Consider the following 14,849-nt stretch of genomic DNA (forward strand, 5'->3'; position numbering starts at 1 on the left):
TACTGCGCTTTTGAGCTTGAGAGTACTTGTCACGGTTGTGTGATCTGGCCGCTACGTGTCAATTATTATGACGTAAGTCGATGAAGCCCTAAGACCTCATGCCTGCTCTCTGCATTTATTTTGCTCACAAGGAGTTAATGGTGAATGGCATTGGTTGTCTCCTAACCTGCTCTAGATATGCATCTCAATCGATAGTTTGTCTTTGCTTTTGGACAGGTGCTGTTACTTGTGTGCTGCTTGCACATTGTTCTTAGTCTTTGTAATACATCTACTATGCAGGTAAAGAGTACAAGCAGCAAGTTGTTCACTTTAGCATTTCTTTCTAGTATCCCATAACCTCAAAAAATCATCAGGGCAGACGATGACTTGATAGATACAGCAGCAAGCCGGGATTGTAAAAAAGCATTCCCAGTACCAAAGATGCGGAACCAACGGGAGTTAGCGAAGGTGGACCCGGCCCTGCAGGCTGAAATCTGAATAAGACATGTCACATAATCACATTGGCTCTACATCAGTTTGGTGGCTTATTAGGGACTACGTCAGTTCATGCATTATTTAGACTTTCATTCCCTTTGCGTCAAGCAGTTGAAGTCTTTTAGAATACAGGAGTTGAGATACCCCATAAGCATATTTCTGTCAGGTTACCCTGATGTTGCTTCTCTCTCCTCATTATCCCCTTAATAATATAAGAGGTCCGTTGACGATCTTTGACTGATTGCCTGATCCCACCCAGAACAGGGTGAGTGGCCCTAGCCTAAAGTGCAAATGTGCGTCTGGTTCAAGAGGAAGCAACGAGGCACGTCATATTTATTCTTATAGCTAGTTAATGCTGGGATGATCGCCTGCTGCATTAGTTTTACGCAGTAAAGTAAGCTATTAGCTGAGTACCCCAACCCCCATGCATGGCGCTGAAGATGTGATGTGATTGTAGTGGACAATGCACATATTCCTGGCAACAAAAAGAGCTAGAAATAGGTAAATGCAGTGTAACGAAACCAAGTCATTTGTTGTAGTATTAGCACCTTATGTCCCTGTACTAAACATATAAAGTCACTAAGGTCCGTCGAGTCCCATCATCTCTCAACCTACTGTCAAGGATTCCAGCGAAGTGATCAAACAAGCACATTTATCACGTTAATTTACATTTAAACCCTCCACAATGAGACCCACGGTATTGCTTGCTGTTCTTGCTGCGGTTACAGGGGTTACTGCAATCAGATGTAACCAGGGGCTTACGTACTGCGGATCATCGTTGCTCAAGAAGGGTATGTAGAACTCCTCGTTCCCTGAGCTCAATGGCGGAGATATTAAGAGGTTCTGGATAGGGAACTACTTCCAGGACATTAAAGATGCTCTTGAGAGGGCGGGTAGGCCTACTGATGACCATCATATCCTTGATTCCCGCTTCCTGTGCACGTCAGATGAAGACTATTTGGTTTGGAGGGACACATGCTACCCAGAGCAATGCAGGGACAATGGCCAAGGGAATGACGATACCTGTATTGGAGGTCAAGAAGAGGAGTGATGGGCAAAGCGAACGACGGATGCCAGGATGTCATTGTGCTGTGGGAAATAAGCGATCAGTTCGTGTGATTTAGAGCCTCGCTATAGGTTTTTCCCTGGTTGTACAGGTTTTCCCTATAGCTTCTTGCCAATGCAGAGGCTTTCGGCAAGGAAACGCTTATTATTAGATATCTCCCTGTATTGATAGTATCTCGGAATCGCTCTTCGTCTGAAGTTAGGAAATCGACCCGTCCAGCGGAGATTGAAAGTTAACCGACGCGCAAGAAAATGCCTTGACACTTCCAAAGCGCAATATTGAGCCACAACCGGGAACAAACTTGGATAATTATATTTTTATACAATGTGCTGCCAGCCATGACTGAGGCAGTCATTGATTTCATCTACAACCATTACTACGTCGTTCCTGACCTCGGGGATAATCGACCATACCAAACCCATTTCCTGATGCCGTCTATCACACTCCAGATAAGAATCTTGTCTTCAGCTCGAGGAGAAATGCCCTTTGAAGACAGAATTTGCGCCTTGATTGAGTATCGGTCGATGTTCAGTGACTTCTTTGACTTCGTTTCACAAGCATATGCCCAAGATACTGCTATAAACTATGTGCGCGATTTCCTTCTTATCATGGTGGATAGTCCAAAGAGCATACGTATGACGGATTGTCCCAGCAGCTCTTAAGCTGAGGAATCGCCTTCGCATCGAACTCTAGCGAAGCCATGGCCTTGGAAAACGTGCTCATCACGGCTGTGGGAGGGTTCGCTAAGATGAATTCATGCAAATCATCTGCAAGGGTGTCATTCTGCGCTCTTCTGGGAGAGGGTGTCTGCTGGCTTTGGGCTCTCTCTTCTTGTCATCGTCGGCTTAGACTCCATCAAGGAATCATTTTTCACAATGCTCATTGGGACATTATGATTTTGTTTGGTCTGCCTTTACACCAGATTGAAACAATATTTAGGAAACCTCATCATGCTGAGATCAACCTTGAGTGAGATTCATTGCGTCAGTTTCTTTCCTGCTACATGGTAACTGAGTGTGGGATATATTCCTCGACAAAGCCTTCTTTACATGAAAGTATTCTGTGGATCTCATCAGCTCAGAACAATCTAGCTTGAATAGTCTCGAGAAGTCGACCATTCTCTGGGAGCTCGATATCGTCAATTGACCATCTTTGACCTCGGTGAGCTGATCATCACTCCTCCTTCATCTGTACAACAGCTTCAACTCACTATCACCGCTCTTCGTTATCTACATTTTGATTGATAACCTTGCGCTAGGACTTGGGATCTTTCCTCTGTTAAATCCATCTTCATTCCTCCTATCATCTACCAAACTTCGGCTTCTTGGAATACTTCAAGCAACCACCTTACAGGAGCTGCGTGAACAAACCTCATACCAATCAATCCGCTTGCAGAATCTCAAGATGCGTCGCACGCGTGATGAAAACGAGGAAGCTCCGAGCGAAGAGCGGGCACAGAAGAAAATGCTAGAGTGAGGACGCTTCAATATACAAAGTTATACAAGGACGATCTAACAGACTCATGTATAGACTCAATCAGGAGGGGAAGTACTTTGACTTCACTTTCACAGTCCAGGATGAAAATTTCTATGTTAGCAAGCTCGTGCTGTCTACTATTTCTCCATACTTTGCAAACAAGTTCGAGGCAGACTGGAAAGTGAGTCCCTCAGCGCAGAAACATCTCAATCCAGCACTATGACAGATCTAATGCGAACCAGTTAGAAGATTCGGTGGATCTGAAGCAAAAGCACAGCGTCGAAGCCTTCTCGACTATGATTGAGTACATATACACCTACAACTATGAGCAACATACCGGCTGGCTCTTTGATTTCGAACCTTCCGAATTGGTAGCTTTCCATTTTGAACTTTGCCACATGGCTGAAGAGTACGAGGTCCATAGTCTCAAAGAGCAAGTGCTGGCGGATCTTCCCTCCGCCGTCAAAACCTTAGACTGTCCAGTAGACTTGTACGATCTGCTGGTGGGCGGCCAATACATCTCTGACTCGGAATCGGGTAAGCTCTTTGTGGCCACCGTCGCGGATAACTTCCACATCATGGATGCTTTTGCAGACCTGGACAGAGTGAAGCTGTTCCTGGCTAAAACACCTATCTTCGCAGCCGACCTAATCTCTGAGCTCATGGAGAGAAGAATGTTAAATGACCACTGAGGCGATTTATAAGCCTGGTTTGCTTTCCTGATCCGAAGTCCATCTCCTTTGTTCTGGCACATGAATCGAACAGGAAGATTGGAACTTAGATTGCCTGTCCTGTTATTAGATTCGCACTATTGGCTTTCTTTATATTTCAGCGAATTCCAGGCAAGGTGCTCGCCGTTATTCATTAGGAAGACTTGACATTATGCAGATCTTGCGAATCTCATATAAGTTCATGCCTTCTCCATCATATGGACACTACTAAGAATGATAACTAAAAAGACATCTAGCACAAACCATTGCTGCACGACTGATCACAGTGATAGGTACCAATCCAGTTATCCGCCCCATAAACGTCCAACCCCATCATCCATCCATTCAGCACCTGGTGCAAGTAATCCAGATTCTGCGGCTCACCATGCGCCTTACCCTCAGCCGAGCAGGGGTAGTCCTTCGTCAAACCGCGGTTCCCGTTAAGCCCACTCCCTGCAGTAAACCACCCATTGTATGCACCCAGAGCCTTGATCGCGTTACCCCCCGACGCGTCGAGCTGCGACTTGAGATAGTGCGTTCCCGCGTCCACGTTATCCTGGATACTATCCGTGCACTGGCCATTCGGGTAATTGTCGCATGAGACCTGCATCAGACCTGGTGTGGGACCACCAGCGTTGGCATTGCAGGAGGACTCCTGCATAGCGATGACGGCCAGGATGACCGGTTTGACGCCGTACTTGGATGCGCTGCTTTGGAAGTAGCTGTCGTACTGGCGGCAGGCAGAACCGATGCCGTTGTAGAAGTCTTGGAGGCTGATGGTGTAGACGTCGTCGATGGAGAGGAAGGGAGGGTTCCAGCCAGTGGTGGTGATGCCGGTGTTGAGCCAGTCTTCGGAACTGGATTTTGCGGTTAGCAGCAGTGCCACTAAAGGTAGAGGGGTTTAAAGGGACGGTACCCGTTTGGGCCGGTGCGTGGGGTGACATTTTCTGTTGCACCCTGCGCCTTTGGGTTTATACCGACACCTGGGTTGGCGGACTGAGCGGTGACGCCGATAGCGAGGGCCAGAGAAGTCAGCGTGATGCTTTTAAGGACCGCCATTGTTGCGCTTGCTATTGTTTGACTGTGGTGTCGGGTGAGTTGAAAAACGAATGTCCGTGTCAATCGACTCAGTCGGCAAGGGAGCTATTTAAATAGCTCATTTCTTCCAAGCGGATCGCTCTGCCTACCCCGGTCATAATTTCCTTCGAGATACCTTCATCAAAATCAGCATGTTGATGCGAATCGACCAGTTTCCCAAAGGGGTAATTCTGCAGTCCTGACCATCATGAAACACGACCTATCAAACGCAGCAACTCTTCTATGGGGCCATAGGTCCGAGCTAGCCTGACAGGTGCGACACCGATCTGTTTGATATGAATCGTAGCAGTGATTTCATTGGCAAGCAGGGTAGCAGAGTTGTCTTAGCGTCGGGTCGGCATGTTACCTCAGTGCATCCATCTCGGTATATGATTGTGAGCATTTCGGCCAGTACTGGCAACAGACACGAGTATGGAATAGTCAGATAATCTCGTCTACTTTGAGAGAGCTAAGCACCAGCTTCAGGGTGTTGACCATCGAGTAAGTCTGACGTCTAGGTGGCAGCGTGCAAGTGATTATGTCATCAATGCCGATCGCATAGTCTCTATACCAATTCCCCTTTTAGGAAGTGCAAAAGGTTACATCTAAAGTTGGGGGCGGTTTTACAGTAACATTCTCACTTTCGTAAATGGAAAGGTGTAATACGTGCAGGAAATATTGTCTTCTGAACTAGTTAGCGTTTAAATTATAACAATCCTGAGATGCCTTGGTTGACTCATTGACCTATATCTGATGGTAACGGTGAACTGTTTGAAACAATTTCAAGATGCTGATATTGCTGGCTGGATGGTGACTTGCAAAATATCGCCATCACAGCTGTCCAAATTATTCGGTAAGCGACTGACCGCGACATGACATTGATGTCATTACCTTCCTGACAAATGCATTCTAGCCACTCGCGCCTCCTTGGATCAACTGTCAAGAACAGTATGATCATCAGATTTGTGGCCCTTACTCCTCGCCTGAATTTGAGAATCTAGAGCTATTTTGAAGCAAATGTGGGCGTCTCCAGTGCCCCGTAGACTAAACTAAGCATAACCCATCTGCGGGCCGCCATAGCTCTGTAGGATGGCTTCCTGAGCGTCCGGGGTAAAGGGCATATAGCAGAAATTGCTGGATTCAGGGTGACACATCAAGTTCGAGGAGGTTCTAGAGCAACAAGTTTTCTAGACTGCGAGCTCAACTTTGTGTGCCACCGGATGCTTGACCTTCCCGCGGAGAAGTATTCTAGAACACCGGTTAAAATTGCTTTTACACGTGCGAGGCAAGACATGAATTATTGCCCGCAATCTTCGTGTTTCAGAGACGTCTGGATTTATGAGGAACACATCATTGTCGGTGTTTCTGCTTATAGCAGGGAAGATAACTCTTCCACTATCCAACACTCGGCAGTACTGCCTTCAGCATAATATTTACCAACAGAGGCACTGCGTCGGTCATTCTTCGCCCAAAGTCGACGATGCCTCGGCGATTCCACGAGGCGACAAGAGTGAAGAGGCAAGAATGCTCCTCTAGTGTGACATAAGCTGGGATCAAGTTGCATTGCTCTTGGTGTGGGGCGTTGACTCGGCAATTTTAGCTGAAGTATTGAATTCTATCGTTTGTTAATAATGAAAATGTCAATCATAGCCTATCTAGGACCTACAATTTCTTCTATATAATTTTTTCACCGAGAATTCCCTAGCATAGACGTATGAGTTACGACAGCGGCTGCCTACATGAGGCACACGAAAAAGGGCCAATGCCCTTTTGGAAAGGTGTCAATAAAACATCCCATGGTTCATGGTTCGCCTGTTGACGAAATGCAGATGAACTGTAACGGGATTGGTGGGAATTTCAAGAATTTTCCTGCTTAGTCACAACGTTGACCACTCATGATTTGACATCCTGAAAAGCACAGATTTTTTGTGTTTCTGCCCCTGGCCCAGACAAATGTAACCATGGTTCGACGAGATTGCACACAAAGCACCTGACTTGAAGGCCTCAGGGGAGTTCCGAGGGAATTCTATTTTTGAGAAAGCCACGAATAGGGACAGTATGAAAGAGAGCCATGAAGCAGGGAACAATAAATTTGTCCTTAAATGCTTATATGTGGACATAGGTTACAAGTCTGGATATATACTTAGCATCGATTAGCATGAGAAGCCCTAGGAATCCACTGAAAGACCTAAATAGCTAGACTACAATTCTCTAGCGACAGAGACCTGTGGAGGAGAGCTCCACCCACAAGATTTTAGGCCCTTGTGATATCGTTATTCGTGTCCACTTTCGCTAGCCCGTTTGAGCGTTCTGATCATTTCTCGGTACTTTGCCATGAGGTAAAGTCTAGACCCCCAGCGATATACTCTTTGTCGTTTGAGTAAATTTCAACTTACAAAGTTAAGTCTCATGTCCTTTGTCTCTTGATGTTGAAACGCAAGCATAAGTAACGAGACAATCAACACAAAGACATACCAAAAATAATCCAAGGTCCAGAGCCACACAACTTTCCTCCAACAACCAGACTCTTATGTATTGCAGAGCCAGGGTCCCACACAGAGCCACTGGTCAGAGGGAGTAGCCAATGGCGTTGAAATGGCGTACAATTCAGGTACCGCCCATAGACTCCGGCCAATCCCAAAACAATACCAGAGATGTCTTGTCGTGTCTTCAATCAAACTGTCCAATAGGCTACTGTCAGGCTGTCAACCAGTACACGACCACATGGACCTAGACCATGGCATCGTCTTTGTCGGAACCCMAGTCCCAGCAACTTGCCCATGCTGACGCATTCCCTGATCCATCGCCCTCGATTCTAAGGCTCTATCCAAACGTGCAACCTCCCGAACCAAGGAAAATGACATCCACCAGCGCCATGGGTGTTCGAGAACACACATTCGACTTGTAAACAGTGGGGTGGCGGGCAACAGAATTTGTTCTCAGGATGTTATAAAAGGGCCTGAGAGGGACCCTTTTGGAGTCTTCCATTTCAACCATCGCATTCATTAACCGTGTATACACACGCTTACATTCATTCAGTCTTTTTCGGCTTGATACTTCAGACGCTCTCTTTGAATTATCGATTCCTCGTTACTCCAGTCAGTAACGACACTGCCATTCCTTTAGCCTTCTACAACTATCTGAAGCACGCTTAACGCGACACCCACACTCTCTCAAAATGCAGTTCACCAAGTCTCTCCTGCTGCTGGCAGCCCTCACCTCCAGCTCTCTGGCCCGTCTCCAAGGCCACGAGCGCCGTCAGTACTCCTCCACCGCCTCCTCCACAGTCGCTTCCTCCTCCGCCTCCAGCGGCAGCTCCGCCTGGACCGCAACCCCAGCCGGAGGCTCCTACTCCACCGCTGGCTTCGGCAGCCGCACCTCAAACAGCGGCAGCGGCGAGACCTACGCCGGCAACGTCGGCAGCCCCTGGGGTAGCAACATCATCGAGGTCTCCGCCGAATCGGCCTCCAACTACAAGAACGTCGCCCAGATCAGCGGCCAGAACACTGAGCCCTGGACCGTCGTCTTCTGGAACAAGATCGGCCCTAACGGCGGGATGAACGGCTGGTACGGCAACGCCGCTCTGACTCTCACCCTCAACGCTGGCGAGACCAAGTACGTCGCGTTTGACGACGACACCGACGGCGGCTTTGCTGCCGCCGCTGGCGGTATCCCCAGGGACTCGAACGGCGGGTATGCCTCTACCTGGGGCGAGTTTGATTTCAGCAGCGCCGGGAACGGCGGCTGGACTGGTTTCGATGTTTCTGCCATCCAGGCGCAGAATGCGGGCTTGACCGTGCAGGGCATGAAGATCTGTGATGCGCTGGGTGGCACTTGCTCCAGCATCACTCCTAATGCGGCGTCCGTTAACAATGCCTATACCTCTGCCGAGGCCGCTCTTGGGGGCATTGGTGGAAACCTCTCTGGTGGTGGTGCCGTTCGCCTAGCTGTTACCATTGACTACAGTGGTTAAGTTGGACTACAATGAACATGGAAAACTATGGAAAATTATATAGATAGAATATGGTTGCTTTGATAGCGACTACTGACAAATGACACTCGTTTACACTATTGGTTATTCCAGAGAAAAATAGAAACTAAGATAAATCCTAGGACTATCTGATTCAATGATTGGATTGGCTATATCAAGATAATCATCCGTCCAAGCGTCCGATATAGTATGCCTGATTACTCAATCTCTCCGAGTAGTCCGACGCACTATCAGAATCCCGAAAATCATCGGCCTTCGCGATGCCAAGACCTGTGGCACCACAGTACCTCCGATGGAGACGACATCATCGCTATTGATCCTACATACAAGTGTACTCATCATAGCTAATAACTAGGCATATCACCGATATTATCTCCAGTGTTATGGCCGATGTAAACTCCTTGTCGTCATGTCATCCTTTGTACCGCCAGCAGGTATAAATTCTTCGAAAACCCCAGGACACAGTCTGGTCCCAGCGGTCTTCAAGACAACTACGTAATTAAACACAACATTCGGGCTTTTCTAAAAAGACATTAAAATGGCTCAAGTTTGGCTCATCACTGGCTGTTCCTCAGGCTTCGGCAGCGAGTTCGTCACTCAAGCCCTTTCCCGCGGAGACAAGGTCATCKCAACAGCACGCACCGTCGCCAAGATCGCCCATCTCCGCGACGCGGGCGCTGCAATCATGCAGCTAGACGTGACAGCCTCCCAGGAAGAACTGAACCAGAAGGCCTCTGATGCGATCGCTATCTACGGGAAAGTTGATATTCTTGTGAACAATGCGGCATACACGCAGTTCGGGACATTGGAGGACATGACGTAAGTCTGTGACGCTATCCACAGGAATGAAATTAACATTATACTCCGTACAGCCATGGAGATTACCTCTTCCAATTCACCACCAATGTTTTCGGAACCATTAATACGACCAGAGCGTTCCTGCCGCATTTCCGGAAACGCAGGGAAGGCGTGATTGTTAACATCGGCTCGATGGCAGCATGGGAGTCGTACCCTGCCGTCGGGGCGTATTGCGCCTCCAAGGCTGCGCTTCGCTGTAAGTCAATCTTGGTATCTAGTACTTGGGAGTCCCTGCTGACAGAGACAGATGCAACGGAGGCTCTCAGTCAAGAGACTGATTCTCTCGGAATCAGAACGCTCTTGGTGGAACCCGGTCAGTTCCGTACTGAGCTCCTGAGCGCCAAAAATAGCATGTTCGTCGAAACCAGATTCCCCGAGTATCGGGAGTTGACCGAGTCTTCGTTCAAGACATTCCGCGATGCGAATGGGAAGCAGAGAGGTGATCCCAAGAAAGGCGTTGCGCGTATCATCGATGTGGTAAAGGGGGAGAACGCGGCCAAGGGGAAAGAGTGGCCGAAGGAGCTGGCGCTGGGGCCGGATGCGGTCGCGGCCATTCGGAAGAAGTGTCAGGATACGTTGAAGAAGCTGGAAGAGTGGGAGGAATTCTCTTGTGGGACGGATATCTAGTCTCCATTGCGTATGCGACCGTTTGTCATTCCTTGAATGTGGACAGCCACGGACTTTTTGGGATGGAGACTTGCGAGCGTTTAAATGAGAAGAGTGCATCTGTACGTCGACTTTCCGAAGAATGAAATACTTGAGACTCCTGCGTCACAGCCATATGCGCTATTGAAGACTCTGCTCGGTAGACATCATGATCAGGACCATGCATCGTCCTTTCAATCATCCATGGCCTCGAGACACGCATCCATCATCCGATCGATAGCTTCAGCGCGTTCGGTAACAGTGATATACTCCCTCTCCGCAAGCTTGCTCAAGGCCTCGCCAACCCAGTGCTGGCAGTTCCAGTCCAGGTCCTGCGGCCCGTTCTTGATTAATGTCTTTGCGACCGTGGACTGGATGGGTCCCGAGCCAATCACCTCTGAGATATCAGCCACAGGCACCACTTTTGCGAGCGACCCCACAGCAGAAGGATCCTTGTTCTTGATTTGAGCATATTCGAACATTCCCTGCGTGCCCAGGATGTGCATGATGAAACTTTGGTTGTCAGGGAGCTTCAGGTACAAAGCGGTGTGGCGGTATTCATGGTAGTCCAGAGGTTCGCCTTTGTAGACGAGGACATAGAGTTTGAGCATTTGGAAGATGATGGTTGAGAGGCCCAATAACTCTTGCTATATCGTGCCACAGGATTGCACCAGGGAGCGCAGACAAAAAAATATCAACACAGCGGTGATGCTTTCAACCAGCAACTTACCTAAGCACCTGACGGCGGGGCATTCGCAGACTCTTCCAGCCAATCACAAAACATTTCCGCCAATGATGTCACATCCTTATTCCCTTCAAATTTTCATAACAATATCATTTATATCCTAGTATATCTCTCTAGTACATCCTTTTTGATAGTAGTAAAGCTACTCAAAGAGCTCATTAACATATACTATATGGCCAAGTTGTGTGGATTGGACTCGGCTCCATCATTTTCGGCCTCCCATTTATCCTGACACCAACGAAATCGTCCAGGTAGTTTATATATCTAGAGAAACTTCACGTGGCCTTCACACGGACAACTAACCTTGGAACGATTACTTATGATGATACATGGTATAATGACTGACTTTTGAAAAGTCCTCATCAGCTTCTGATCCTACGTTAACATGACCTCTTAGAACTGACATCATCCAAGTTCAAAACTCACTGCATGGCAGAGTTAATAGATGCGAGATGTCCATGCATTCCAGTCCCTCAGCAGCCGACAGTATCAGCAGACTGTCAGCAGCTAATTAGTCACCATCTCAAGTGTAGCCCTGCCCACCCCGACATGTCATCCCAGGCGCTAGCGTGGGACGAGAAGAGGAGCCGTTGGTGAAAACTCCGAACATCACATACCTCTAGCTGGGAGAGACGTTGTTAGATGTAGCTTATCCAGTTGATCGTCGATCATGCTTCAGATGTGCAGATCATCCGTCACAACCCCTCGATCGACAAGATCTCATCTTCTGAGACATGGTTAGTGACGATCTTGACATCGAGGTTGTCGATCATGTACTTGACGTGCATGGCGACTGTCTATGCTGCATTCATAGGGAGAATGGGTACTATAACTCTCCGGGTGATGTATATAGCTAACAGCTTGAGACTTACTGAATGCTTTCAGATATGCGACAGTTGTTAAGATAGACTTGATGACCTAATAAGCATAAAATACGTTCTTATTCTGAAGAGACAAAGCTTGAATGGGATAAGCTCGTAAGATCAAGATAATAAGATCCTTGTTATCCCAACCGTCAGACGAGCAGAAGACGACTTACTATTACATTCAGTGGCGGGTACATTGGTTGCAATTAGGATCTTTGAGTAGAGCGATAGCTTGTCATACAATGGTAACAAACAAGGAAATTGAGTCATGGCCTGTTAATCTCTTGCACATTGATTAATAGCTTCTACGCATTATTTTCCTATTTCCAATGCCTCTGGGCAACTGTATTAAAGTCATTCTCCGAAGCGAGAAAAGATGTAGTCAATGACAATGGGGACTGGTCTATCCCAAGACAAATGGAGAATAATCTTTATTTTTGGCATGATTTTGTACCAGAACCAACACACTACTTATGGAAGGGACAAGGATACTCTACAGGAATCGATTCACTGTTTGACTGTCTTCGTACTGTCCAACTACCAGCAACGGATATTGTCTCTTGACTACCAATATGATATACTTTGTACCTTTACAGTAACAAACCTACAATATCTAAAATAGGAAGTATATAGGCCTTGAATAATAATAAAGACTGCCTCAGTGATTGAAAGGACATCCTCAAATATCCGAGCAGAAGGTAAACTACTTCTCAGACAGTCCTTGGTAGCAAGGAACTACGCACGATAAGCTTTATTCCTCGCGTTTCCACGAGAATCTGCAATATCCCGGATATCCGGAGGGAGACAGCACGGACAGGCCGTCGATACTCAATACCTGATAGCAATGACCGTTGATAAGAAGACGGGGTGAAGAAAGAACACCCCCGCTTGGTCATCAGGCGCCGCCACTTGCATTATCTCTGCAGAAAATTAATATCAAATCAATCTAAACTGATAGAGTATTCCCCTTTTCAGCGGAACGTTACATCGACCAACTGCCGCTGAAAATAGCCTAATCTACTTATTTCTCTAGACCATATTCGCCAAACTCACGCACGATGCTTATTATTCGCCGAGATGCTTGATCAAAGCTTGGTGTACCGCGCCATCAAGACACCAACTCTGTTAGTCTCCGCCACAGTAGCATCTGACCTCCTTTCTCTAGCCCCTTTGAACACTAGAGGAACCGCTAATTCTGCAGTAAGTTGTAACTTGCCTGTGCACTCTTGACCTTTCTTCTTGGCTATCACTATCCATTGAGTATATTGATCCTATCCGAGCACCCCGAGCACCGTCGGAGGTCCGTTGATTTACCGAAAAAGCGAAATTGACAGAACTGCTGAAGATTGCGCGATAGGCTGGCCATGAAAGCACCGCACGGCAATTATCTACACAGTGACTTCATTCACAGTCTTGGTCTCATTGTCGTGCGTATACTTTGTTGCTTGTAGGTCTTGGCAATGCTTGACTCTTATGGCAATGATCGCCAAGTAATGGACCTAATGGTGGACATGACCTGTTTCCAACAGCGTACCCTCCTCCCCGTTGTTATCAATCCTCCAATGGATTTCAGGAGGGGTAGAAGTTCTGCACACAGACGCCAATCAAGTTCCTCAGAGAAGCGACATTCCGAGCTTATTTGGCCCAGACTCATCTAGTCCTTTGGTCTCGTCGGGCTCTATTATGGCGAGGCGAGAAGATCTCCGCTGGACTTGCTTAATTTGCACCTCGACTCACTTATGAGGACGGAGAAATGATAGTACAGGTGCGCTTCTCACGGAGAATATTCCAAATCCGAGCACTAGATATGCATCAGATGCTATTTTCCATCGGTCTCCGGCCCTTCTCCTCACCTCATGATAGAGCGGAGTCCATTGGATCCTGATTGCTTAGTTGGAAAGTATCCAGCGAGAAGGCATGTTGTGCATGGTCGTTTTACCACAGAGATAAGGAATGCGTAGCCTGGCGCTCAAGTATAAATTGAAGCTGAATTCCCAGTCCAAAATGTCTAGCAGCTCAAGCAAGTCTCGCAGTTTCTTGACTACCATCAGCCCTCAAGCTCATCCTCGACAGCAGTCCTCTCTTGCTCACTCGTAATCGTCACCATCATGAAGTTCACTTCTGTCCTCGCCTCCGGCTTGCTCGCCACGGCTGCCATTGCTGCCCCCCTTACAGAACAGCGTCAAGCTCGCCATGCCCGTCGCCTGGCCCGCGCCTCCAACAGATCGAGCCACCCTCCCTACAAGCCCGGCACCTCCGAGGTTATCAAGCTCAGCAACACCACTCAGGTCGAGTACAGCTCCAACTGGGCCGGTGCCGTCCTCATCGGCACAGGCTACACGGCTGTGACCGGCGAGTTTACCGTCCCCACCCCCAAGGTTCCCAGCGGTGGCTCTTCCAGCGAGCAGTATTGCGCCTCCGCCTGGGTCGGTATCGACGGTGACACTTGCAGCTCCGCCATCCTCCAGACAGGTGTCGACTTCTGCATTCAGGGTAGCTCAGTCTCCTTCGACGCCTGGTACGAGTGGTACCCCGACTATGCGTACGACTTCAGCGGCATCTCCATCTCCGCTGGCGACAAGATCAAGGTCACTGTTGATGCGACCAGCAAGACCGCTGGCACGGCGACTGTTGAGAACGTGACCAAGGGCAAGTCGGTCACCCACACCTTCACTGGTGGTGTGGACGGCAATCTGTGCGAGTACAATGCCGAGTGGATCGTCGAGGACTTTGAGTCCAACGGTTCTCTGGTGCCGTTTGCCAACTTTGGCACCGTCACCTTCAGCAGTGCTCAGGCTACCGATGGCGGTTCCACTGTTGGTCCTTCTGGTGCCACTCTTATGGATATCCAGCAGAACGGCCAGGTTCTGACTTCGGTCTCTTCTTCAAGCAGCTCTGTCACTGTTAAGTATGTCTAAGGGCTGTCGCTCTGAATGAGGCC

The 14,849-nt window shown here is 48.1% G+C and overlaps 6 protein-coding genes across 6 annotated transcripts; 4 read left to right on the top strand and 2 right to left on the bottom strand.

The window, feature by feature from the left end:
- Nucleotides 1-2,944: 2,944 nt before the first annotated feature.
- Asppvi_005895 (uncharacterized protein) lies at nucleotides 2,945-3,708 on the top strand (the record flags this gene model as incomplete). Its single annotated transcript, XM_043301807.1, has 3 exons — nucleotides 2,945-3,012; nucleotides 3,071-3,197; nucleotides 3,259-3,708. 3 exons carry the CDS (start codon nucleotides 2,945-2,947, stop codon nucleotides 3,706-3,708), a joined length of 645 nt encoding a protein of 214 aa, XP_043157742.1.
- Nucleotides 3,709-3,979: 271 nt separating this feature from the next.
- Asppvi_005896 (putative extracellular soluble lytic transglycosylase) lies at nucleotides 3,980-4,785 on the bottom strand (the record flags this gene model as incomplete). Its single annotated transcript, XM_043301808.1, has 2 exons — nucleotides 3,980-4,583; nucleotides 4,643-4,785. 2 exons carry the CDS (start codon nucleotides 4,783-4,785, stop codon nucleotides 3,980-3,982), a joined length of 747 nt encoding a protein of 248 aa, XP_043157743.1.
- A 3,196-nt stretch (nucleotides 4,786-7,981) lies between these two features.
- Asppvi_005897 (putative allergen) lies at nucleotides 7,982-8,776 on the top strand (the record flags this gene model as incomplete). Its single annotated transcript, XM_043301809.1, has 1 exon — nucleotides 7,982-8,776. One exon carries the CDS (start codon nucleotides 7,982-7,984, stop codon nucleotides 8,774-8,776), a length of 795 nt encoding a protein of 264 aa, XP_043157744.1.
- A 556-nt stretch (nucleotides 8,777-9,332) lies between these two features.
- On the top strand, nucleotides 9,333-10,279 carry Asppvi_005898 (putative short-chain oxidoreductase; the record flags this gene model as incomplete). The annotated part of the gene is made up of 3 exons (XM_043301810.1): nucleotides 9,333-9,613; nucleotides 9,667-9,848; nucleotides 9,900-10,279. 3 exons carry the CDS (start codon nucleotides 9,333-9,335, stop codon nucleotides 10,277-10,279), a joined length of 843 nt encoding a protein of 280 aa, XP_043157745.1.
- Nucleotides 10,280-10,491: 212 nt separating this feature from the next.
- Nucleotides 10,492-10,908, bottom strand: Asppvi_005899 (uncharacterized protein; the record flags this gene model as incomplete). Its single annotated transcript, XM_043301811.1, has 1 exon — nucleotides 10,492-10,908. The coding sequence occupies one exon, from the start codon at nucleotides 10,906-10,908 to the stop codon at nucleotides 10,492-10,494; it is 417 nt and encodes a 138-aa protein (XP_043157746.1).
- Nucleotides 10,909-14,016: 3,108 nt separating this feature from the next.
- Nucleotides 14,017-14,826, top strand: Asppvi_005900 (A4/G1 family peptidase; the record flags this gene model as incomplete). Its single annotated transcript, XM_043301812.1, has 1 exon — nucleotides 14,017-14,826. One exon carries the CDS (start codon nucleotides 14,017-14,019, stop codon nucleotides 14,824-14,826), a length of 810 nt encoding a protein of 269 aa, XP_043157747.1.
- Between the last annotated feature and the right edge of the window lie 23 nt (nucleotides 14,827-14,849).

The sequence above is a fragment of the Aspergillus pseudoviridinutans genome (genome assembly GCF_018340605.1).
Source record: "Aspergillus pseudoviridinutans IFM 55266 DNA, scaffold_4, whole genome shotgun sequence".
NCBI classification, from domain to species: Eukaryota; Fungi; Ascomycota; class Eurotiomycetes; order Eurotiales; family Aspergillaceae; genus Aspergillus; species Aspergillus pseudoviridinutans.